The 26,383-nt window shown below is 37.5% G+C and overlaps 1 protein-coding gene across 1 annotated transcript; it reads left to right on the top strand.

Annotated features, from left to right (window-relative positions):
• Positions 1–24,570: 24,570 nt before the first annotated feature.
• Positions 24,571–25,534, top strand: IFNE (interferon epsilon). The gene has a single exon (XM_049896581.1). The coding sequence runs from the start codon at positions 24,896–24,898 to the stop codon at positions 25,475–25,477; it is 582 nt and encodes a 193-aa protein (XP_049752538.1). The 5' UTR covers positions 24,571–24,895; the 3' UTR covers positions 25,478–25,534.
• Positions 25,535–26,383: the final 849 nt, after the last annotated feature.

Genomic DNA, 26,383 nt, shown 5'->3' with positions numbered 1-26,383 from the left:
AAAAATCCCTTCCAACCCTCCCCATCTCTGCCTCTACATAAGTTTGCTTTGAAAATGACTGTAATTATAACAAAATTAAAACATTTGAAACCTAACTGTAAACTTTTAATTTGTAGGATTCTTATTATTTACTGGAAACCCTGGTGGTATAGTGGTTAAGAGCTACAGCTGCTAATCGAAAGGTCAGCAGTTCAAGTCACCAGGCACCTCTTGGAAACCACATGGGGCAGTTCTACTCTGTCCTATAGGGTCACTATGAGTCGGAATCAACTTGATGGCAATGGGTTTGGGTTTTTTTTTTTGTAATTTTTTACTATTTGTAGCAGCTAAACTGACGGATTTGTGTGTTGAGCCTATTTTCTTTCAGCTATACTCATTCTCAATAAAGAGGCAGAAAGGTGAGAAGCCTGGGAGCATCCCCTACAAAGAATTTCCTATTTATCAACTTGTGTCTCATAAGTGTATTAAAACCAAAGTATGGTCCTTAGTTTCACTCTAATGTAGATACTATTTTTATTCCCGTAGAAATATTTTATACATTTATTTAATGTATATTAGAAAAATACTCATTAAGTAGAGTTTTAAAAGTAAATCTTCTTTTGTTTTAAGAGTTAATTCATTTAAACAAAAGGCTAAGAAATGTATGGTGACTATGATGAAAATTGTGAAAGTGCTACCCAAATGGCCAAACTTAGGGAAGCACAAGGAGTTTGAGCGACAAGATCCTGCTGTGGGCTTGAGTACCAGGGGAAGGCTCTATGGAGAATGTGTTAGATGTTGCCTAAGGTATCTTCAATACATGGCTCAAAGTGGGAAGTATGTATGTTAGTCATGGATAAAGAAGATTTTAGTTTTAAAGGTTAATGAGCTTTGCCCGTGTATTGCATATGAAGTCATACGTTTATTTGCTGTTAATGCTTACTAATAATTCCCAAATATAAAGACATAGCATGTCTTTGCAGACAAAGCCCAGTCGGTAAATGATAAAGTCCATTTATAAGTTGTTCACCCAATCTGAGTATTTGAGGGTGGGTGTGTATCACTTTTTGGAGATTAGAGGGTCCTCAGAATATCAAACAGTAGAAGTTTTCATTGACAGAGCTAGCACATATCTCCTGTATATACGCAGCAAAAGCAAATGTTGTCGTTAGGTGCCGTCAAGTCGGTTCCATGGTATGTATATTCAGTATTCTTCGCCAGTACCATAATTCGAAGGCATCAATTCTTCGGTCTTCATTATTCATTGTCTAACTTTTGCATGCATGTGAGGCAATTGAAAACACCATAGCTTGGGTCAGGTGTACCTTAGTCCTCAAAGTGACATTTTTGCTTTTTAACACTTTAAAGAGGTCTTTTGCAGCAGATTTGGCCAATGCAATACATCGTCTGATTTCTTGACTGCTGCTTCCATGGGTGTTGATTGTGGGGCCAAGTAAGGTGAAATCCTTGACCACTTCAGTATTTTCTGTTTATCATGATGTTGCTTATCGATCCTAAATAGTCTAGAAACCCTTCAAGTCTCTTTACTCATATCAGAAAATACCACTGTGAGCATTCGACTTGCAATGCCTACATAATGAAAAATGCAATTTAAAATATGTCCGCAAAGATAATTTGTTATATTTGAAATCCAAAATCTTGTGGTGGAAGTCCAGCAAGATCTGTACTGAGGAGAATTATCAACAATGCATAAGGAAACAAAGTGGAATGGCATTACAGGAGGATGATATAGTTACTAGGAAGCAAGCCACCTTCATGGTTTGCTTACCTTGGGAATATATTCTATATAATTGCTTAACTTTGCAGGAAAATAAATTATTTGAGTCACTGATTCCAAATTAATTATCTGGCCATTGAAGCAATTTACCAAAGAGTTCTCCTGGAATTTGTGCAACCCAGAATGATCTCTACCCATGTTTTCTCACCTGCCTCTCCACTTGTAAACCTTTCCTCATTTCTAAAACTTGTAGAAGAGAAATACATGCTGGAGTTTGGATTCTGGTCCTAAAAAATTAGGTTTATTGCTGGATTATGCAGAAGGATACAGAAGGTTATCAGGAAGGAGGTCAAAGATCAAGGTCTATTTTATCTGAAAGAAGAATCAGTACTTGAGGATGAAAAAGAGGTAAAGATGAAGGAAGCAAATGTAATTGGTGACAAGGCCACAAACTGACAAGAGAAAACTCAACATTTTAAAAATTAAAATGATTCGTTTTTAGACAAATATTTTCCCTCAAATTTAATACATTCAAAAATGATTATGTAGTGCTTACACAACTCTTCTTTATGTTATTACCTTCACTGAATGTAAAAACTCAAGTTTTCAAGAATAACAGGAAACCTTTACTCCACTTTCTATACCATTGCCTACATTTTTTTCAGTTATTCACCTTTTAATATTTACTGAGCATATACTGTGTACCAGATAAGCAGTGGGGTTACAGTGGTGGATATAATAAATAAACAATACCCTCACATGACTTGCAATCTAAGAAATTGCAAATCTGACCATGATAGGAGAGTCCTCTGTGTGTGTGTGTGTAAACATAACAAAGGAACCTAATTTAGACTGCAGATGATGAAGGAAAATCATTCCAATGAAGGAGTGTTTTAAGACTAAAAAAAAAAAAGCTGCCATTGAGTCCATGCTGACTCACAGTGACCCTAGGACAGAATAGAACTTCCCCATAAGATTTCCAAGGAGTGGCTGGTGGATTCTAACTGCCAGACTTTCAGGTAGCGGCCAAGCTCAGAACCATTACAACACCAGGGCTCCATTTTTAGATCAGTCAGGCAAAAAGAAGGGAGAATAGTGTCCCAGACAGAAAGCATATGTGAAGGCCCTGAGGCTGGACATATTGGCACATGAAGAATTGAGAGATGTATGGAGTGTTGACTGAGAGGGAGATTAGTGAGGAAAAGGAGGTAGGTTATGTAATATTGCAGGGTAGGTGACCCAGAAGGTCTCAGCCTTACTAAAGAAGGCAGGTGATATAAGTGCAGTGAGGAGCCTTTGAAGGATGTCAAGTCACTGCCCCATAAAATGAAAAAAAAAATTTTCTTGAATAGTTGCATTCTTTACACAGGTTTATTCACTTCAGCCTTCCCACATTTTAAGTTAAAAATTAAACTTTCCTTGATCTCTTTGCTACTGGCCCATCCTTCTCCTTCTCTTTGTGTCCAAACTTCTAGCAAAAAGAGGTATTACTAATTGTCACCACTAACTGCTACTGCTAAATGCCTCCATGACCTACTAATCGCTTGGCCTTTTGCACTGTCTTCGCATAACTGAATTGAAACTGTACTTCCCAAGAGCATTCATGATCTCCTAATCATCAAACCTAGCAGTTATTCTAAATATTGGCTGCCTTCGACATTGTTGACCATCAGTTCCCTCAAATGCCTCCCTTTTCTACTTCTCTGACGTTGCACTTCCTGTTATCACTCCTGTAACCACTGTAAATTTTCTCTCTGACTTTTCATCATTCACCCTTCCAGTTAAAGCATATTTTCTTTTTTTTCTTTCTCATCTCGATTGTCTCTTTCTGGGTTATCTGAATCTACCACTTAGTCTTCAGCTCTTAAAACCACTGAAGATAATTTGTATGTACAGTTCTAGTCCACACCTCTGTTGAATTCCAGTTTTCCTTTGCCAGCTGCCTCTTAGATACCCTCAGTTGGCTTTGCCACTGGTGCCAGTAACTCAACACTTAGGACATCAGGAAACTACTTCAATCAAATGGCTTCTCCTCCTATCTTGGTTAAAAGCTTTACCATTAACCCACCTTGGAACCTGGACATCATTTTTAATCATTTTCTCACCTATCTTGTGCACCCCTTCCTCTCATGTAATTAGTTAACAAATCCTGTTGATTATTCCTCTGTAATGTCTCTCTTGAACATATTCATATCCAGCTCCCAACCAGCTCAATGTAAAACTTCTAATTCAGTCTTATAATTAGGTGTATATATATTTATCTTCCTAAGAGTTCTTCTTGAGAGTAGATTGTATGTCTTACTTTGCATATCTTCACCGTTCTTAGTACAATGCCTTGCACAAACAATAAACTCGATAAATATCTGTCGTGATTGTCAATTGTTCTGTTTGATATACAAAGTACTTTCAAGGGGTCGGTCTTCATTAAGTGTAGTCACACACACACACTTAAGAAATACAAGTTGCTGTGGTTTCTCGTGCTAAATGAGGTATTAGGTGTCCCTGTTTAGGCTTTGAATTATGGTTTTGGTGAAGAATATTGAATATACCATGGACTGCAAGAAGAATAAACAAATCTGCCTTGGAAGAAGTACAGCCAGAATGTTCCTTAGAAGCAAGGATGGCAAGACTGTTGTCTCCTGACTTCGGACATGGTATCAGGAGAGACCAACTAGTCCCTGGAGAAGAACATCATGCACGGTAAAGTAGACGGTCAGTGAAAGAGAACAAGACCCTCAATGAGATGGATTGACACAGTGGCTGCAACAACGGGCTCGAGCATAACAATGACTGCGAGGATGGCGCATGACTGGGCCATGTTTCATTCTGTTATGCATGAAGTCATTATAAGTTAGAACCGACTCAATGGCACCTGACAACTACAAAGTTTAGCCTTTCCAGGAGTGCTGTATTATATAAGCTTTTGTCATTAGGCTCTATTGATTTTAAGGATCAGAGACTCACTCAGGTTAACTCAGAGAGAAGGGACCAGTGTAAGAATTTATAAGGATCAGAACTAGAAAATAGCAGGAAGCAAAGCAGCTCTAAGGGTATGGCAGTCTGCTTCCGTAAAGATTTACAGCCTTGGAAACCCTATGAAACAATTCTACTCTGTCCTAGAGGGTTGCTATGAGTCAGAATCCACTCGATAGCAATGGGTTTGGTTTTGGTTTATTGCTTGTGTGCTTCCCTTCGCCCCCTGCCCCAAGCATCTGCTCCATTTTCTTTTTCAGTTTTCTCTTCTTACTCATTTTTTTCTTCCTTATAGCCTTGGCTTAGACAAACCCATTATGGTTACCACCACCCCGTTTTGTGAACTCTATCTCTAAAAAAAAAATTTTTTTTCTTTATCTCTACATCATGACCTTTCAACATCACCTCCTACTGTTAATTGTAACCGACTCTCCATAGTTTTTTTTTTTTTTCTCCATAGAGTCCAGCTCTAATCCCAAGGAAGAACCTGATAGACCCAGCTCTCTTTTTATGCTTTTTATGACTTCCTTATAGGTTGCTAGCACAGACTATCCTTGCATCAGGTACCATCCCTAGTCCATCACCTGTAGTCTGCTACAAAACATGGCTGCCAAAACAGGGCACTTCCTCTTAGTGGGGGGTGAGAGCAGTGCCTGCCCACACTCTCCAAATGCTATATAGAAATATTTATATATTCACATACACTTACAATTTATTATAGTATTTAAGTATTTTTCTATTATCACACTTCTAACAGAACTTCCAAAACACTACATTAATTTTTTTTATTAAAAAAAAAACCCAAGTTTTTGTTTTTTGATGTTCAGTGATTTGCTGAGTGAATAGAAGAAGACATGGGGGAAAGAGGGGGATTTTCTAGATTAAAGGTATCAAGTCTAATATCCTGTGAAATTTCCAAGATCTTTCAACTTTGATTTAATTCCTAAGTTATATAATACTGAGCATCTTAGTAAATCACATAATACCCATAATATGCATAAACAGCCCCAGTTTCTAACTTAATCTCGTGCTCCTGAAAATGTGCTTTTATGGTTATAGGTAGAATCAAAGTTAAGCATTCCTTTATTTTGGCTTTTTTTTTTTTTTTAAGCATTAATGATATGCAGTGTCTTCCATGGCATTTCTCTTGCCTTTAGCTAATATTTGTAATTCCTTGTTAATGTGTTTTGGTATGTGGATTTTATTCCAGCTCTCTTGAGGAGATGGCAAAATTACGAGAGAATGTAAAAACTAACTTCTTTCTCTTAGGAAGAACAAGTGGAGCAATAATTTAGAAAAACAATGTGAACATTCAAAACCAATCTCTAAGGAATCAAATCAGGAGTATCTAGATATTACTGGCTGCCATTTGTAGGCACTTAGTACATATTTGTTAAAATGACAGAATTTTCACTTTTTAAGTGAATAAAGTTTATGGGCTTTTTTTCAAATCCCCACAGCTCAACGTTAAAGGAGCAGCAAGTACTTAAAAAAAATCAAGTTTTCTTTTTTGAGGAACATGAAGGGTAATAAATGACAGCACTGTCTTCCAGAAAAGTGACAAAGTTAAATGTGTATCACTTGTTGAAATTTCATCCTTTGAAAAGACTGCCAAAGACAACCATGTTGTCTTACAAGCACTGCCCTTCTTTTCCCTGGACCACATCCAGTGCTGTCATGTTTATTTGAGGCCCAAGGGAAGCACGCCTGATTCCTTTTCTTCACTTTGTAGTTTAAAATTGCCTGTCTACCGGTAGGTCAATGGTCAGTCTACTGTTTTCTAACTTCTTTAAGGGAAAGAACATCTAGGTGTCATGGTGCTTTTAACACAACATCATGAACTTTGTCATTGCAAACTTAATTATATTTTATGTGCAAATCAGATACCACCTTACCTGAAAAGACAAGATAAACTATTGTCAACACTAATGGTTTGACAAATCTATGAGGATTTTCTTATAATTTAGAAGCCTCCATCCTTTAACTTATTTGTGTAAGGAGTTGGGAAATGCCTTCTGTTATTTAATTTTAGCAATGGATCATCTAGTTTCAACTTCCAAAAACCTTTGTCCCATTGAGTCTGAGAACCAATGCTCTTAGTCACTTACCTATGGATAATTTTTTAAAATGATGGATTTGGTCTAATCTCACACCTTTAATTTTTAGAATTTCAGAAAATTTATAATTGCTATTTTTATTTTTGGAGCCCGAGTGTCGCAGTGATTAAGAGCTCAGCTGCTAACCAAAAAGTCAGCAGTTTGAATCCACCAGGCGCTCCTTAGAAATATTGTGACACAGTTCTGCTCTGTCCCAAAGGGTCACTATTAGTCGGAATCGACTCAATGTCAACAAGTTCTTATTTTAAAAAACACTTGTGCTTATATATTGATAAATTATAAAACCCTTTTACCTATTGCCTCTCTTTTAATGCCATCTGCTTCCTGTCACTTCCCACCTGCCTCCTACCATACACACCCGTACGTGATTTTCTGATTATGGCTGAATATGTCAGCTGAGAGACATGAATTAGAGATGGAAGAGTACATTTTTGCTAAAATATTGTGTTCAGGCTTATAGTTTCCTTAAGGAAAGAATCACTTACCCTTTTATACTGTCTGGGATGGTAACATGAAAGTTCAAAGGATGTGTCCATGAGTTATGATTCAAAATTATACACTTTAGAAGTCCACATGATGAATATAAAATGCTGTGTCTCCTTCATCTCTGGAATTCCAACAAACCGTCCTAAAGTCTTATTGTACTACAACACTATGTAAAATCTTATTGTACTACAACAATAGTACAACACTGATGGCAACGGGTTTGGTCTGTAGTACAATAAGACTTTACAAACTGTGGTAGTACAGCAAGACTTTTAGGTTGTTGGAATTCCAGAGATCAAGGAGACACAGCATTTTATACTAATCATATGGACTTTTAAAACGTGTAATTTTGAATCATAGCTACAACACTTTGTAAAGTCTTACTGTCCTGCAACACTTTGTATCTCAGCACTCAATCCCAATTAACAGTTGACTGGAATCATTTCGTAGTCCCTATTTTCCCCCTTCTCAACTCAGTGGCAATGGGTATGATATAAATGGAGCCCTGGTGGCGCAATGGTTAACAGCTACAGGTGTTAACCAAAAAGGTTGGCAGTTCGAATCCACCAGCCCCTCCTCAGAAACCCTATGGGGCAGTCCTACTTTGTCCTATAGGGTCGCTATGAGTCGGAATTGACTCTATGGCAACTGTTTTTTTTTTTTTGGTTGATATAATTTGTTTCCTTTAAAAAGGCTATTTTCTGCTCTGTACATGAATATTATGTCTACAGATAGTTTGAAATAAAAGCAATTCTGAGGGCTTCAGAAACTGATGTAAGTAAACCGTCTTGAAAGTATTGGGACATCACTAGCCAGGGGAGTTGGTTTGCTTCAGGGTGATTTTAATCTTGTTCTGACCTTCAGGATGGGTGAGATGAGTAGGAAGAGGCTTAGTTTATATTCCCAAGGCAAATGAATGGTTTCATTATATGACCTGCCTATATCAACTGCTCAGTCACAGTGACAAAGAGGATGTTTGTTTCCGTGTGTAAAGATTTTCTTTCTTTTTTTTTAAACCTTTATTCCTGCCCAAAAGAGAACTTTCACCACACAGGATGCTTATCAAAAAAAAGACACTGACATCTTTCCAGCTTGCTCCACCCATGCCCTAGTTGCTATCTGTTGTTGAGTGTGTGTTACCATTTCCAAGCCATCTTCTGAATTTCAAGAGGCCACTCAAGGTGACAGTATCCCGGTTTCACGACTTTAGAATGACCTCTCTCATCTTGCACTCACATGTGACCCAAGGCTGCCCAGATTGGGTTTCAGGACTTCCTAGGTTAGTCAAAATGAAGTTTGATGCCAATAGATAGGGTCAAACTAGGGTGCCCTCAGGAAGTTGATCACGAAGATAAATTGACCAAATGTTAATATGTGTAATTAAGCCCAGAAAAATAATAAAAATCAAATTTAAGTAAATCTATTCAATGTTCCCTTTTCATACTCCAGGTGCACATTTTCAGATTGCGTATTGTTCCTCTGAGATTTTTAAAAGCAACAATATCTTGTTTTAGTTTTTAGTTGAATTTTATTATTTTTTAGAAGACTATTTTGTTTATTTGAAACAGTTTGCGTCTCAGCCCAGAAGAGTATTTTTACCTGGCATTCAAATGAACTTGGGTTCTTGGCATACAGTCTACAGGTCATTTGGATACTCTGCCATCTCTCTGGTCTTTTGATAACACTTGGCACCAATCTGAGCATTTCCTGTAACCACATTAGGCCACAGCCTCTGTGCTAGGCACCCTTCCAGTCTTGGCTGCTGACTGTGCCAAGGACAATGTGTGACCAGGTAGTCAGTCTACGTTGCTCAGCAAACTCATTAATCTCTGGATGAAGTCAGGCACCAGTCTTCATATCTGACTTCTGGTGCTTACACAAGGTAAGCAGTGTTGATTTTAGATGACTCCATCACTTGGTAATTGCTTAGAGTCTTAAAAAAAAAAAAATGTAGGTGAGATTAAGAAGGCAAAGGGTAAAGATTTCAGCTCTTTAATATTTTATAACCTTCTGCTTTGTTTTTCTCTTTCCTCTACCGAGGGATGATGTCAATAGAGTTCTTTTTTTGAAACTCAGAGATTAAGGAATCCCAACTGTGACAAAATTCTGTGAGGTTACTGTGTCTTCTCTGGTGGTTGTGTTTCTTGGTCCCTCAGAAAAGGAAGAAGTCACAAGTCTAAACTGAGAAAGTTGGCTTTGCAGCCCCAGTGGTATGGACTCCTAGTTCAGTTCCCATGTTTATATTATTTCATGTTATCAAGAAATAATATAAATACGAGTCAGGGAAAAAATTAGGCTCCAAAAAGGAGAGAACAAATATATATTAAATTACTAATACTAGGCAATTTAAATGTTATCTTATTTAACACTTTTAACTACTCTGCATGGTCATTATTAGTATACATGTTTTACAAAAAGGGAGGCTAACTGAGGTTGACTAACTCTCTGAATATTAGACATCCAGTGTGCTGGGTTTTAGAGCCACTACTATTTTTTTACTATCTTAGTGTAAAACATAGAGCCTTTCCAACACATCATTTTGTTCCAAGGGAAAAACAGAACTAATTCCAGTGTAAAGTTAACTGGCTACATTTACTAAAATATTTTGGCAGATTTTTTTCTGTAATAATGTCCACCCTGAATGCCTGTTAACTTTTTTAGATCAGAAGGTTAATATTTATTAAGAATTTGTATGCTATCCTGGGAGAAATGTGTTCATTCACTTCATTTGGCCCACTGGCTTGAAAAGTGGCCAGAAGCTTTGTGCTGACTTCTTGGCACCCAGGACCTCTCCTCCCCAATACACGCAAGCACACGCACACACCTTACAGCTTTTCCTGAGCTTGGTTCAGGCCCTCCAGTCAATCAGTAACATTTATTTAATTTCTTGAGCCCAGCTGAGAATTTTAGGGTTCTCCCTTACGAATTTTTCCCTACTCTTTCCTCAAATATCTAGTACATTTTTTATTATCTGTCAAACATTGTGTTTTATGTTTTTCTGTGCTGGATTTTGTTGTACTTCTTTGTTGTTGTTAGGTGCCACCGAGTCAGTTCTGACTCATAGCAACCCCATGTACAACAGAATGAAACACTGCCTGGTCCTGTTCCGTCCTCACAATGGTTGTTATGCTTAAGCCTATTGTTGCAGCTACTGTGTCAATCCACCTCATTGAGGGTCTTTCTCTTTTTTGCTGACCCTCCACTTTTCCAAGCATGAGGTCCATCTCCAGGGACTGATCCCTCCTGACAACATGTCCAAAGTATGTGAGGCATGGTCTCACCATTCTTACTTCTAAGGAGCATTTTGGCTGTACTTCTTCCAAGATAGATTTGTTCCTTCTTTTGACAGTCCATGGTATATTCTATATGCTTCTCTAGCACTACAATTCAAAGGTGTCAGTTCTTCTTCGGTCTTCTTTATTCATCGTCCAGCTTTCACATGCATAGGAGGAGATTGAAAACACCATGGCTTGGGTCAGGTGCACCTTAGTCTTCAAGGTGGCATCTTTGCTTTTCAACACTTTAAAGAGGTCTTTTGCAGCAGAAACAATGTTCTGCTGCTATTCATAAGGTTTTCCCTGGCTAAATCTTTACAGAAGTAGCCCACCAGGTCCTTCTTCCTGGCCTGTCTTAGTCTGGAAGCTCAGCTGAAACCTGTCTGGCATGGGTGACCCTGCTGGTATTTGAATACCAGTGGCATAGTTTCCAGAATCACCCCAACACGCAAGCTCCCACAGTACAACAAACTGACAGACATGTGGGGTGTACCTCTTTAATTAATGTTAAACTTTGTTCTGACAATCCGTTAGTTGTTTGATTCTTCCAAGTTTGTCTTTAAGCTCTTTTAAGACAGGCTTAAATTAGTCTTTACTTTAAGGCTAACAAATCCTCATATATAAGTCAGAGCTCTTCTGGAGTCTTTACTGAATGCCCGATCTATCAGTAAGGTCTCTTCCTTGTAACTGGTGGGAACTTGAATGATTTATAGCCCTAAATGTACTCTCAAATTGTTTGGCTTAGAGTTCCCCAGTAATCATTCGTTCTGTAGAGATTTTAGAGGTTGTGCTTGCTGGGCCTTGTTGGGTTTCACGTAATGCCTGCACAGATTAGTATTTGGCCAAAGACTCAGGAGCACCCCTATACAGATTCTGGAACTCTTTCTCTGGGTATCTCCTTCCTTTTGTGTACTCTGCCCTGCCAATTTTAGCTGTTTTGGCCTCCCCAGACTCTGATATCTGTCTTCTCAACTCAGCCAGATTATTCAGCTTTCTTGGGTTTCCCCTCCCTGCAGCACAGTCTAGAAATTGCCACCAGGCAGAAAGCCTCATTTCTTTCCTGTTTTTCAGGGGTTACAGTCTTGCCCTGCTTATTATTCAATGTCTGAAAATAGTTGTTTCCTATATTTTGTCTAGTTTTCTGGTTGTTTACAGTGGAAGGGTAATTCTCTACCGTGTTGCTTTCTCATGACCAGAAGCAGAATTCCCAGCTTACTATGTTTGGAAATATTATGGAATTACTTCATTTTTAAAGTGGGGATTGTTAAGATCTACCTCTAAAGATTATTATAATGGTTAGAAATATTATAAAGGTTAGAAATATGTATCCTTTTAGTAATGCACAGAACATTTGGATTTAATATGTCTGTTTCCTTATTTGCACAATGGGGATGGGAACAGTATTTACTTCATAGGTAGTTATGAGGATTAAAATGGATTAATATTTGTAATTTGCTTAGAACAAAGCCTAGCGCATAGGAAGAGGTATAAACGTTACTTAAATAAATAAATTTTGAGGAACATAGGAGTGTCGTCTACTACCGAAAAGAAAACAATCTTGTCATTATTAAACAATGAACACACCTGGAGTTCAGAAGATATGCAAACCATTTCTTTACTTTTCCCCCGACATACTTTTCAGTCCATAGAGAGTTCATCTTCAATGGCTGCCCAAGGTCCCATCTCTCTCAGCTCTTCCTCTTTATTTTCCCTCTGTCTTAACCTCTCTTCCCTTCCCCACTCAAGTTCCTGGTTCATTCCTAGCCGCATGCTGCAACGTCCTCAGGATCTTCGAAAAGCTTACATCTTCTTATTTTGTCAGAATGGAGCATCTATAGGACAAACCTTTCTTTTGCTATCCAGACTGTGTCTTATAACATAATTTTGATGTTTTATTATGCTAACACAGTCTCTATCACTTTATTATATTTTATCAATTAGAGTAAACTCTTCTGAGATTTGGGAGGGAAAGAAAAGAAAGACGTGATAGAGACCAAATACAAAAAGCTCTTGAGAAGAGTCTGGTGCATAGTATCCGTTCAGTAAGTGATGGCTATTGTTTCGATGTCACCATTTGCATAGATACACAAGTGGAACGGTTGTCTAACAAAATGTATTACTATTACAAGTAAAGAAAATAGGAAGTCAACTCTGAAATATTATCAGAGGCATTTAGGAGGATTACATTGTCCCTGAACTTGATCATTTAGATATAATTCAAACTGATCTGTTACAGATTCGAGGGTCCAATATTTCTACTGCTCTCTTAGAAATATCCTAGAATCCCTTGTTTCTTTAACATTTAGTCGAATCTCACCTAGCAAAGTCCCAACCCTGGATGGACTGTAGACCTTCTCTGCCCCTGCTCAAAACAAGGCAAATTGGTGCCATTGTTAACTTAAGGTCACAAATCTACCTAGCTAGGTCTTCAATATTGCTCACCTAAAAAAATTTTTTTTTTTTTACCCTATCGGCCAACTCTCTCTTACATTCTTTGCTATTATGACCCTAAATCTTAACCTTTCTCTTCAAACCTAGAACACCTCTTCATCCCCTACTGAATACATTCATTTCTTAAATCAATATTTATTATTTATTGAATACCTATTTTTTAATATGTTTCAGACTAGGAATATAGTGTGCTAGGCTATGTGGTTACAACTGAGCAAAACACAGACTTGGTTAGCTCCCTCTGAGGTGAGAGAGAGAAATTAATCAAATCTTATAAGCACTGACTATTTTACTTCTTACATTCTTGACCTAGATTAAACTATGAAAAGGGGAAGAGGGAACAGGATAGGTAATGGCAGTGTGTATAAACCAGGATACACCGCCTCATGAGGCCTCAGTTACGACGTCTCAAAAATGAGTTAGTTAATCACACACACACACACACTTTTTTTTTTTTAAATAATCAAAAAAGTTGAAAATGTAGGAGAGAAAACTTTTTTTTTTCCTGAAATTTTTTGTGTTTTCTACAAATAGGGACATTCTTCCACATGACCACAATCATTGTGGTTGTTGTTGTCATGTCCCATTGAGTCGGTTCTGACTCATAGCGACCCTATAGGACAGAGCAGAACTACCACATAAGGTTTCCAAGGAGTGGCTGATGGATTTGGACTGCCAGCCTTTTGGTTAGCAGCCCAACTCTTAATCATCGGGCTACCAGGGCTCCATAACCACAATACAACTATCAAAATCAAGAAATTAACCTTGTTACATTAGTACCTTATGGTTCTCAGCCTAAACGTTATGTTTGTCCAGGTGGCTGTCAAGCTTTTACACTGTAACATTTCCCTTTTACCATGTAAAATTAACAAGGATTTTGTAGGGCAGGTCTTTGAAACTTTGTCCACAGGGATGCCCTCTTCACCCCCACTCAAGCTATGACTCCCCACACCAGCCGTCCCTTTATATAGATTTTCCCCCTCAATCTTCTCAGGATCTGATGCCCCATGCCGGGTTATCTCGCCACACGGACACGCCTCACCCTATTTGGGCTCTGGCATCTCACTCTGCACCTCTGTGGATCCCTGTCTTTTTCAATGCTTACCTTCTTCTGCCCTGTCTATTAGCTTTAGGACTGAATTTTTCAGTAAAGAGAAGCGGAGATTAGATGTTATATGAGATCACTTCCAGCTCCAACATTCTGTTATAAATAAATTAATATGGTTAAATTTTTGCAAGTTCATGCTCGGAAAATGGGGTAGGAATGTGTCAAGATAATTGGGATAAGTGTCCATGTCTGAAATAATCACTGAGGTAATGGCAAGGCAAAGGACTGGCTAGGTTGGACCAGGGTTACATGTACCATACTGGGGAGCCTGGCACAAGATTCAGGAGTGGGCAGAGAAGTCTGGGTATATTTACCCACAGCCCCCCAAAAAGGAAGGAGCGATGGCAATGGATGGCCATAGAGCAACAGATGTTCATTAGAGTAGTCAAGGCAAAAAAAGGTAATATTCAATAGTACTAACCAGTAAGCATCGTAATGTGAGTTAGAGACATTAGTGATCTTAATTATTATGGGAACGATTCCTTTGCTGGCCACACATTGTTTCTCAGACTGCTAGATGCCTTGAACTTGTGATTTCTATCATACACAGGGCTAGTTGATGCCAGGCTCCAGCTACATTATTGATGTTATGCTGCCATCCGTTGGTTGAATTTAAAATGCCTTGCTTGCCAACTAGAATTATTTTGGTATATTTTAAACACACAGGGGATGTCAGCGTTTTAATTAAATTAGGGTATTATATTTTTTAGATTGGCAGTAATGGTAAATAAATAATTTATGGGAAAAAGAATAAATATAAACATTTATTTGTGCAATAAATTTAAGTCACTGACAAAACCCATTCTAGCTAGACTACCACCACTAATCGTTCATTCAATTTTTTTCAAAGACTTTTCCGTACTCAATGATTCTTTTGACAGTATTTTTTTTCATCTTCATGACCTTGTACCATCGTTTCCCTCTAAAGTGACAGAAGCAAAAAGTGGATGCCTTTAATACTATCCTTAGATTTGAACCCATGCTCTTGACCTTGCCCTTTCAAGGGCTTTTAATATCATACATTCCCCTATCCCCCCATCCCCTGTGCACACACAGTTTTTTTGAGAACACATAGTACCCTTGTATCATGGATTGAATTGTGTCCCCCCAAAATATCTGTCAACTTGGCTAGGCCATGATTCCCCTATATGATTGTATGATTGTCTGCCATTTTATCTCCTGAAGTGATTTCCCTATGTGTTGTAAATCCTATTATTATGATGAATAAGATGGATTAGCAGCAATTATACTGATGAAAGCTACAAGATTAGATAGTGTCTTAAGCCAATCTCTTTTGAGATATAAAAGACAGAAGTAAGCAGAGAGACAGGGGACCTCGTACCACCAAGAAAGCAGCGCCGGGAGCAGAGCTCATGCTTTGGACCTGAGGTTCCTGCGCTCAGATGCTCCCAGACCAAAGGAAGGCTGATGACAAGGACCTTCCTCCAGAGCTGACAGAGAAAGCCTTCCCCTGGAGCTGGTACCATGAATTCAGACTTCTAGCCTACTGGACTGTGAGAGAATAAACTTCTCTTTCTTACAGCCATGCACTTACAGTATTTCTTTTATAGCAGCACTAGATGACTAAGACACCATGTCACTTAGGATCCAGTACTTGTTGCTTGCATGTGGGCTGATAACTCTAACTGTCCATTCTCATTAGTAACTACATTCAGGCCCCAGGGAGAGAGCATGGGTTCCTCTTGTCTGTTACTTCATGGCAAATCATACAGTATTTGTCCTTTTATGTCTGATTTATTTCACTTAGCGTAAGAGATTTTTAAAATGAGGAGACATTTATATCTACTCACATATATGCCATTTTACCATATTTACCATTACCACATATTTACCCTTTCCAGTGGTCTTCATTCCTTTTTTTTTTTTGTTATTGTGCATTAGGTGAAAGTTTACAGAGAAAATTCGTTTCCCATTCAATAGTTTGTACTTAAAGTATTCCATGACATTGATTTCATTCCCCAAAATGTATTAGCACTATCCCCATTTCCATCCTAGTTTCCCCATTTCCTTTCCTCCTGATTTTCCATCCCTCCTGCTTTTCCATCCCTTCCTGCCTTCTCTTCTTTGCTTTTGGGCAAATGTTGCCCTTTTGATCTTGTATAATTGATTGTTCTAAGGAACACGTTCCTCAGGGGTGTTACTGTTTATTTTATGGCCCTGTTTATAGTTTGGCTGAAAGGTGGTCTCTGGGAATGGCTTCAGTTCCAGTTCAGAAGGGTTTCTTAGGGCCGTGGTTTTGGAGGTTCCTCTAGTCTCTGTCAGACCAGTAAGTCTGGCCTCTTTTGTGAATTTGACTTTTTGTTCTGCAACTTTTCTCCTGCTCTGTCCAGGACCCTCTGTTGTGATTCCAGTCACAGCGGCCCATAGCGGTAGCCAGACACTGTCTAGTTCTTCTGATCTCAGGGTCGTTCATGTTGGCCGTGGTTCATGTGGCCCATTAGTCTTTTGTACTAATTGCTCCCTTGAGTCTTTGGTTTTCTTCCCTCTCCCTTGCTCCTGATAGGAAGATACTAATAGATGTATCTTAGATGGATGCTCACAAGCTTTTAAGACCCCAGACACTAATCACCAAAGTAAGATGCAGAACTCTGTATTTATAAACTAGATGTCCCCAGGTTTTGCAAAAAAAACAAAAAACAGTATTTCATTATGTTTTCAGTGAAAATTTACCAGCAAACTAGGTTCCCATTTGACGGTTTCTACACAAGCTGTTCAGTGACATTAGTTACACCTTTATTCCTTTTTGTAGAACTAAATTTCTATCTGGTATTATTTTCCTAAGGAGCTATGGTGGCACAATGGTTAAGCGCTAGGCTGCTAACCAAAAGGTCAAGATTCTAACCCACCAGCTGCTTCATGGGAGAAAGATATGGCAGTCTGCTTCTATAAAGATTTACAGCCTTGGAAACCCTGTGGGGCAGTTCTACTCTGTCCTGTAGGGTCGCTATGAGTCATAATTGACTTGACACCAACAGGTTTGGTTTTGGTTTGGTATTATTTTCCTTCTTCATGAAGAACTGCCTTTTACAGTTATAGTGCAGATCTGCTGGTTGCAAATTCTCTCTTCTTTTGTATGTCTGAAAAGTATTTTGCCTTCATTTTGAAATGTATTTTTACTGGGTATGGAATTCTAAATTGACAAGAAAAAAAAATTTCCAGTAGTTTCAAGATTTTGCTCCATGTCTTCTGGCTTGCATGATTTCTAAAGATAAGACTACAGTCATTTTTAGTTTTATTCCTCTGTGCATAATATCTTCTTTTTCTAACTGCTTTTAAGATTTTCTGCTTATCACTGCTTGTCCTCAATTTGATTATTATGTTCCTTGGAATGATTTTATTCTTGTATCTTGGGGTTTAAAACTCATGTAAAAACTTATGTAAAAAATGTATGACAACCATAGCACAAAGGATGGAAGGGAGGAAAAAGAAATACACTGCTGTAATATTCTTACACTATACCTTGTTGTTAGGTGTTGTTAGTGACCCCATGAACAGAGTAGAACTGCCCCATAGGGTTTTTGAGGCTGCAGTCTTTACGGAAACAGATCATCTGGTCTTTGTCCCTCGGAGCTGGTGGTGGGTTTGAACCACCAACTTTTTGGATAACAGCCAAGTGCTTAACCATTGTGCCACTATATGAAGGTAAACTGAAATATGTTTAATAAAGAAGTATATTGTAAAGCCTACAGCAACAACTGTAAAAGTAAAACAAAGGGGTAGAGCTAATTAAGCCAATACCTATTGCTGTCGAGTTGATTCCAACTCATAGCAACCCTAAAGGACAGAGTAGAGCTGCCCCATAGAGTTTCCAAGGAGCACCTGGTGGATTCAAACTGCCGACCTTTTGGTTAGCAGTTGTAGCACTTAACCACTACGCCACAAGGTAATTAAGCCAATAGTGGAGATAATTAAAAAGTCGAATAATAAAAAATACCCAATTTATCCAAAAGAGGGAATGAAAGAGGAAAAAAGGAACAAAAAATATATGGGACATTTAGAAAACAAATACCAAAATGGTAAGTTTAAGCTCAGCCATTTTTATGGTAACATTAAATGTAAATAACCTAAATGTTTCGATTAAAAAGCAAAGATCTAAACAAATGCTACTTAAAGAAATCCACTTTAAATATAGGTTAAAAGTAAAAGAATGCAAAAAGATATGCCATAAAAATGCTAATCAGTGATTATATAATACTAGACAAAGTCAGTTTAGAATAAGGAATATTACCAGAGATAAAGAGGGATATTTCATAATAAAGGTGTTAATTCATCAAAAGGACATAATAATATTAAATGTGATACACCTAATAACAATTTCAAAATACATGAAGCATAAACTTATAGAACTGAAAGGGGAGATAGACAAACTCAAAATTATAGTTGGAGATTTCAACACCCCTACCTTGATAATTGGAGCCCTGGTAGCACAGTGGTTAAGAGCACAGGCTGCTAACCAAAAGATCGGCAGATCAAATTCACCGGCCATTTGTTAGAAACCCTTTGGGGCAGTTCTACTTTGTCCTGTAGGGTCTCTATGAGTTGGAATTGACTCAACAGCAATTTTTTTTTAATCTTGACAATCGAGAGAATAGACAGAAAGTCAGAAAAGATATAGAAAACTTCAGCAACACTGGCAACCAACTTGACTTAATTGACATTTATAGAACAGTCCAACCAACCAAAGCAAAGTACACATTCTTTTTTGAATTCAAATGGAATATTCACCAAGATAGATGATATTCTGAGCTATAAAGTCAGTCTCAATAAATTGAAAAAGATTGACTTCATACAAACTGTGTTTTTTTGATGACAATAGATGTAAATCCAAAAGTAAAAACATAAAGATATCTGCAAAATCTCCATATATTTGGAAATTAACACATTTTATTGTCAATAGAATGAAAATGATGTTAATATCTTGATTGTAGATCAGCCATCATTCTCATTCAATAGAATCACTTCAGATATTCTTATATTGTTTTCCTGGAACTCCACTTTAACAATTTACAGATTTATGTTGAGACCAGGTTGAGACTCTGTTGTCCAAATAGAGCAACATTCTGTTTAGTAGCAGAATGCTACTGAAAGAAGTGTTATTATTTTATGCATTATTAATTACCACAGGTCTTATCTAGTCTTTCTGTCTCTCCGTATTTTTCTTCCTCCTTTTTGTAAGATCCACAATTCTCAAATACTGTATTTAAACCAGAAGATCTTGGCAGTGGCATTCAGATTACAGGATGTTTTAAAAACATTGTTTCTGCCACTATAAAAATTTCAGATATAAAGAGACCATAGCATCCCAGGAGCCTAGAGCAACCTATCCTCAAAGGCTTCATATAGATCAAAGGGTGCAAATATCAATTCACATCCTCCAATTCTATCTATAAAAATATTTTACTGTAACTATCTCTGAATCCCCAGGAAGAAGGTGGCTAATTTAGTCGTTTGTTCCGTAGAAGAGCACAAATATGCATTTGTTATTTTCCATATTTTAGGCACTCTACTAGATTTTTATTTATGATCTTTTTATCTGCTAATCCTCAAAAGTGTTCGCTGGGCTAGATTATAGAAATGAAAAAACTGAGACAGTGAGAGGTTAAGAAAGTAACTTGTTCAAAGCCACAAAACCAGCAAGTGGTGGAGAGAAGATCCCAATCCAGTTCTTTGTAACGCTAAAACCCAAATTTTATCATTTGTGTGACAAGATACAACAGATTTCCTTCTTTTCTTTATCCTTTACTCATGCATTTGGCTTCTCCTAGTAAATTTTTTTTTTTTTTTTTGGCAAAGTTACCAATTGCCCCCAAAACAAAAAACAAAGCCAAACTCATTGTCACTGAGCTGATTCTGACTCTGACTAATAGCGACCCTGTAGGACGGAGTAGAACTGTTCGATAGGGTTTCCAAGGAGTGAGTGGTGGATTTGAACTGCTGACCTTTTGGTTAGCAGCAGAGTCGTTAACCACTACGCCACCAGGGCTCCATCAATTGCACTAGGTGGCTTAAAGAAGTGAACACTTCAGGGATCTAGACATTTGTCGGCCAGACAGACACCGTGATCTGAAGTAGAGTAATGCTATGTGTAGATGTTAAATAAGTAGTAACTCTAATGGAATTCTTAGGTAATTTTTGAGCAAGTGAAAAGTTTTTTAGCATTGCAAATAGAATATGCTTTGTAGGACAATATACAACACAAGTTATGCATAGTCTAGATGTTCAGTTTATAGTCATAGGCACAGGCTTTAATATGATATAAACTACCTTTGAACAGAGTTACCACTTTTATCATTAGATGTAAGGTTGTCGTTTCTTCCCAATTTCCACATTTTGATATCAGCTTAAAGTCTATTTACTTTGTTAGCTCAGGTAAGAAATTTATGTACTTTCTGAATTTCGTGGATCTGAAAGTACAAGTTCCACAACACCCAAAGTATTAGAAACTTTCTGATGGATGCAGTTGAACTTTGTACAAGAAAAGAACCTTCTGTGGAGCATGCTAACTCAGTTCATTTCAATTTATTAATACCAGACTGACAGACTGAGTGATACCAACACAAAGCTGAGCTGGTATATAATGATACCATAGAGGTTTACAAGGTGTCTGTTTTCAATACTTTGGGTTTCACCCATCAACTTCCTGCAAAGAGTGGTCAAAGATAAGATTCAACATTTTGTATTGCTTGGTGATAGAGAATATTGATTCACTACAAGTCAACAATTATTTATTAAGCTGTAGGGTTGCTATGAGCCAGAATCTACTCGATAACAATGGGTTTTGTTCGTTGGTTTATGAAGAACCCTGGTGCACAGTGGTTAAACAGCTCAGCTGCTAACAAAAAGGTTGGCAGTTCGAACCCACCAGCTGCTCCACAGGACAAAGACGTGGCAGTCTCCTCCTGTAAAGACTATAGCCTTGGAAACTCTATGGAGCAGTTCTAGCCTCTCTTATAGGATGGCTATGAGTCAGAATCAACTGGACAGCAACTGACTTTTTTTGGTATAGTTGTACAGACAGTAAAAAAAATGACTGTTTATTCCATGCCCTTAAAACTGGAAAACCAGTTGCCATCAAATCGACTCCACCTCATAGCAACCCCATTTATGTCAGAGTAGAAATATGCTCCACAGGATTTTCTTTATTTTGCTTTGTTGTTGTTTTTGAGGATATACACAGCAAAACATGCACCAATTTAACGTTTTGTACATGTACAATTCGGCAAAAAAAAAAAATTCAGTACCACCGATTAAATTCTTCGGGTTGTGCAACCATTCTTGTCTTCCTTTTCTGAGTTGTTTTTTCCCCATTAACATGAAATCCCTAAATTTCCTAGCTAATCTTTCAAGTTACTGTTGTCAGTTTGATCCCATATGGTTAGATAATCCCATTAAAAGAGCATAATGCTCAAGGCAAACAGTTTTTGCTAGTTAAGCTGAACTATTGTTTGATTTTAAGAAGATTTCAGGGGATATTTTTAAGGTTTAAAGATTTTCTTAGGGCAATATTTCAGAAGTTCGTCCAGCCTCCATGGCCCTGGAAAATCTGGATCCTATGAGAATTTGAAATTCTGTTCCTTATTTTCCCCCTTTTGAACAGGATTCTTCTATAGCATCTTTGATCAAAATGTTCAGTAACGGTAGCCAGGCATCCTCCAGTTCTTCATGAAGGCAATTGGGCACACATTTCCTCCTTCTATTCCTGATTCTCCTTCTTCCTCTGTGGCTCCAGGCAAATAGAGACTAATCATTATGCCTTGGATGGCTGCTTACAACCTTTTAAGATCCCAGGAACTACGTAATGAACCAGGAGATAGAAAAGAAGCACTAAACACAGTATTTAGACCACTTAACTGGGATGTCCCATGAAACCATGACCCTGAAACTCCAAACCAAGAAACCAAATCCCATGAGGTGTTTGGTTGTACATAAGCAGCCTCAGCAGCTACTCTTTTTTTGTCATTGTTATAAATATGTCTATCAAACAACTTTCGCCAATTCAGCTTCTTACAGGTGTACAACTTATTGACAGCACTTACAATAATTGGCTGTGCAACCCTACCCTTAATCGATGCAATTTTTCAATCACCATGCACCAAAACTCAGTACTCCATAAGCAAAAGCCCCCTGCTCTCTCCCTCCTTGCCACCCCTGGTGACTGCTAATAAACTTCAGTCTCTACACGTTTGTCTTTTCTTTTCTTTGGTCTCTATATATTTGCCTTTTCTTTTCTTTTTATATAAGTTAGGTCATACAATATCAGCCCTTTTGTGATTGACTTGCTTCACTCAGCATAATGTCTTAGAGCTCCATCCATATTGCAGTATGTCTCATGGCTTCACTTCTCCTACTGGCTAAGTCGTATTCCTTTGTATGTATGTACCACGTTTTTTTAGTCATTCATCTTTTGATGGACATTTAAGTTGTTTCCATCTTTTGTCTATTGTGAATAGTGCTTCAGTAAACATTGGTGTAAAAGTACCTGTTTGAGTCTTCAATTTCAAGTCTTTTGGGTATATATCTAGGAATAAAATTGCTGAGTCATTCGGTAGTTCTATTCTTAGTTTTTTTGAGGAACTGCCACAATATTTTCCACAACGGCTGTTCCAATTTGCTTTCCCACCAGCAGTGGATAAGGGTTCCATTTTCCCCATATCCTTGCCAACTTCCGTTATTATCTGGCATGTGTTTTGTTTTCGTTTGTTTGTTTGTTGTCTTAACGATCCTAGCAGGAATTAAATGGTATATCATAGTGGTTATGAGTTGCATCTCTCAGATGGCTAATGCTGTTGAACATCTTTTCATATGTTTGGTGGCCATTTGAAGGTCCTCTTTGATGAAATGTTATTCAAGTCCTCTGTCCATTTTATGGCTGAGTTATTTGTCTTTTTGTTGTCAAGTTGTGGAAGTTTTATATGTATTTTGGTTATTAGATTCTTGTCAGATATGTGGCTTCCAAAGATATTCTCCCAGTCAGTAGCTTGTCTTTTCACTTTTTTGGTAAAGTCCTTTGATGAACTAAAGTCTTAAATTTTTATGAGGTCTTGTTTATTTACTTTGTCTTTTGCTGTTTGAGCTTTTGCTATTATATTAGATAATCCATCATTAAAAGCTAAGCCTGACAGCACAGGGTTTTCAGTGGCTGTTTCATTTGGAATTACATTAACAAGACTTTCTTCCAAGGCACCTCTGGGTGGACTCAAACCTCCAATTTTTGATTAGCAGCTGGGCACAACCATTTTCATCATTCATCATTCAAGGGTTCCATGCCCTTAAGATGCTTTTAATCTTGGAAGGTTGTAAGACAGGTAAATCACTAGCCAAATATAAGTTAGAACAAGAAAGCTGTCTTAAAGAAGGTACAAAGTGTTGTGGAGATCCAGAGAAGGACAGGTTATAGCACCTTGGGGGAGATTAAGGTCTTAAAGGACAAGTAGTCCTTGCACAGAAAAGTACTGGAAATAAAGAGAGACAACAGGTAATGTGTTAGATAAAGCATCACCAATAAACATACACAGAGACAACCACCAGCTGTATTAAGGGAATGACACATTACTTCATCTAGAGTTCAGGTTCCCTTAGACTACATTTAGAGCAACAGTCAGAAATACGATTGGAATGGTAGATTGAGACATATTCAGGAGGATTTAGAATGGGAACTGGATATCTGTAATTCAAGAGATATTATCGATGTAAAGATAGTCACACTGATTTTTTTTTTTTTATGGGTACCATATGGAATGTAGACTAACTGCCCCAATCTCTTTTTATATATAATTTTATTATTTATAACGGAGACCTGGTGGTGCAGTGATAAAGAGCTCAGGCTGTGAAGCAAAAAGTAGGCAGTTTGAATTCACCATCTGCTCCTTGGAAACCCTATGGGGCAGTTCTACTCTATCCTATAGCATCGCTATGAGCCAGAATCAACTTGACAGCAATGGGTTTGATTTTTGGTTTTTATAATGATTACAAAGCTTTTCATCATATGTTTATAACAAGATTTATCTAACCAGTCCCCTATTGTTGGATTCATAGGTTGTTTTTAAACAGTCTGCCATTGTAATAATGTTATAACAAATTTGCTTTGCTATTTTTTTTCTCTATTTCAGATTACTTCCTCAGGCTAGAATCCTGTATATTAAACTGCTTAGATAGGATACAAAACAATTTAAGATTGCTAATACATATTTTAAATTTAATTTTCTCAATTATTTGCATTTCTACTTGTGATTTTAAATTTAGTAGTCTGTATGGATTTTAATTTTTGCCCATCCATACCTTATAGGTACTGCTAAGTGTCTGATAAATATTACTCCATGAAAGACTGCTGTTTTTTTAAAAAAAGCTTAATCTTGATTAAAACAAGTTTAACAAGCTTGACTAAATATTTTCAAAGCACATTGTGTTGAGTGAAACGTTATATATAACAAATAGTGAGAGTAATAGAAAATTGTTTTGGATGACTGGTCCATAATTGCCTCAAGGAAAGAAAGTATACAATGAAACAAGTTCGTTTGATTACTTCCTCAGTAAACACAATAGGGAAAGTAGAGAAAATAGTCTGTGAACACCATGAACAGAGAACAAGAAGACCTGAAGTGTAATGTTGGAGAAATGACAACTTTAGAAAATAAAAATAACAAAAGAGAACACCTAGAATAATGAGATACATGAGAGGCAAACATTCACTAGAGCTGGAGCCTTACTAAGTGTGCACAGAGATTAAGTAGCATATTTGATCTTCACCATGATTAACAAGTATTTCTTTGAGACTGTGGTGGTCCTGCTGTCCTCGTCCATGATCTTCTCCCTAGAACTGAAATTAGTTCACTTCCAACAAATAATGAACAGAGAGAGTTTAAAACTCTTGAATACATTGTGGAGCTCTTCGATTCAGCAGTGTCTACCACATAGGGAAAACTTTGCACTTCCCCAGAAGTCTATGAATCCTCACCAGTACCATAAAGGACACGCAGTGGCCATTCTCCATGAGATGCTCCAGCAGATCTTCAACCTCTTCAGGACAAATCTTGTTCTGGGCAGTTGGGAGGAAAGACACATGGAGAAATTCCTCATTGAACTTTATGAACAGCTGGAACATCTAGAGGCAGCACTCGTGGGACTGGAAGCAGAACAAAAGAGTGGCACCTTGGGTACGGAGAACCTTAGATTACAGGTTAAAATGTACTTTCAAAGGATCCATAACTACCTGGAAAACCAGAAATACAGCAGCTGTGCCTGGACCATTGTCCGAGTAGAAATCATTCGGTGCCTGTTCTTTGTTTTTAGGCTCACAGGAAAGCTGAGCCAATACAGAATGGACCCTTGAACCAGGTGAAGCATGATCTGACTGCAGGCTTTGAAGGCATAGAGTAGGTGGAGGGTGAGAGGGCTTCTCAGATGCTATTACCACCATTATTGTTTTTGTCCTAGGGTAGTAGTATTGTTTTGGTTATGTGTTTATATATTTATCTGTTTTAAGATTGTATATACTGACCACAGTTGTTTTTATTTTGTAATGTCACTGTATATTTTCTATTTTAAACTGTTCATAGGTTGAAATAGATTCACTAATACTTCATAATTTGTTCTTTAAATGGGTATATTATCATAAAAGTGAGTCAAGGTAACACTTTCCTTTACACAAACATCCATTCCAGTGATGTCTTTCTTTGCCAGAATTTGGAAGAAACAATGAGAAATATTAGTGATAATTTGCATTTCAGGAATTGAAAATATCATTATACATTGGATATTTATGTCACAAGTGACACAACAAAACTATGACCAAAGGGCGTGAATAGATAATTTCCAGGGGAAAGCAAACAAACAAATATATGAAATAAGGTTCACCCTCACTCATAACAGTAAAAATTAAAATTAAATCAGATACCATTTAAATAAAAAAAATTTTTATATTGGTAAAAGTCCAAAGTTTGATAAAAACACTTTTCTAAGGGCTTTGGGGAGGGCCATTCTTAAAATTTGCCCGAGCACTAAAAATTGGTACAATCACAGTGGAGGCAATTTGGTGCTATATAGCAAAATTACAGGTGCATATAGCCTTTGATTCATCAATTCTAGGTCTGGAAATGTATCCTGTAGAAATATTTGCACATGTATGAAATGACTTATGCACAATGTTATTCATTGCAACATTATTTATATTTTCAAGAGACAAGAAACCATCCAAATTCTTCTAATTAGAGGACAGTTAATGTATATCCACAAAAAA

Source organism: Elephas maximus, chromosome 9 (assembly GCF_024166365.1).
Source record: "Elephas maximus indicus isolate mEleMax1 chromosome 9, mEleMax1 primary haplotype, whole genome shotgun sequence".
In the NCBI taxonomy this organism is placed as follows: Eukaryota; Metazoa; Chordata; class Mammalia; order Proboscidea; family Elephantidae; genus Elephas; species Elephas maximus.
This window is presented reverse-complemented; position numbering and strand designations above follow the sequence as displayed.

Excerpts from the sequence above, each read along its gene's own strand:
- IFNE (XM_049896581.1), top strand. The coding sequence starts at position 24,896 with ATGATTAACAAGTATTTCTTTGAGACTGTGGTGGTCCTGCTGTCCTCG.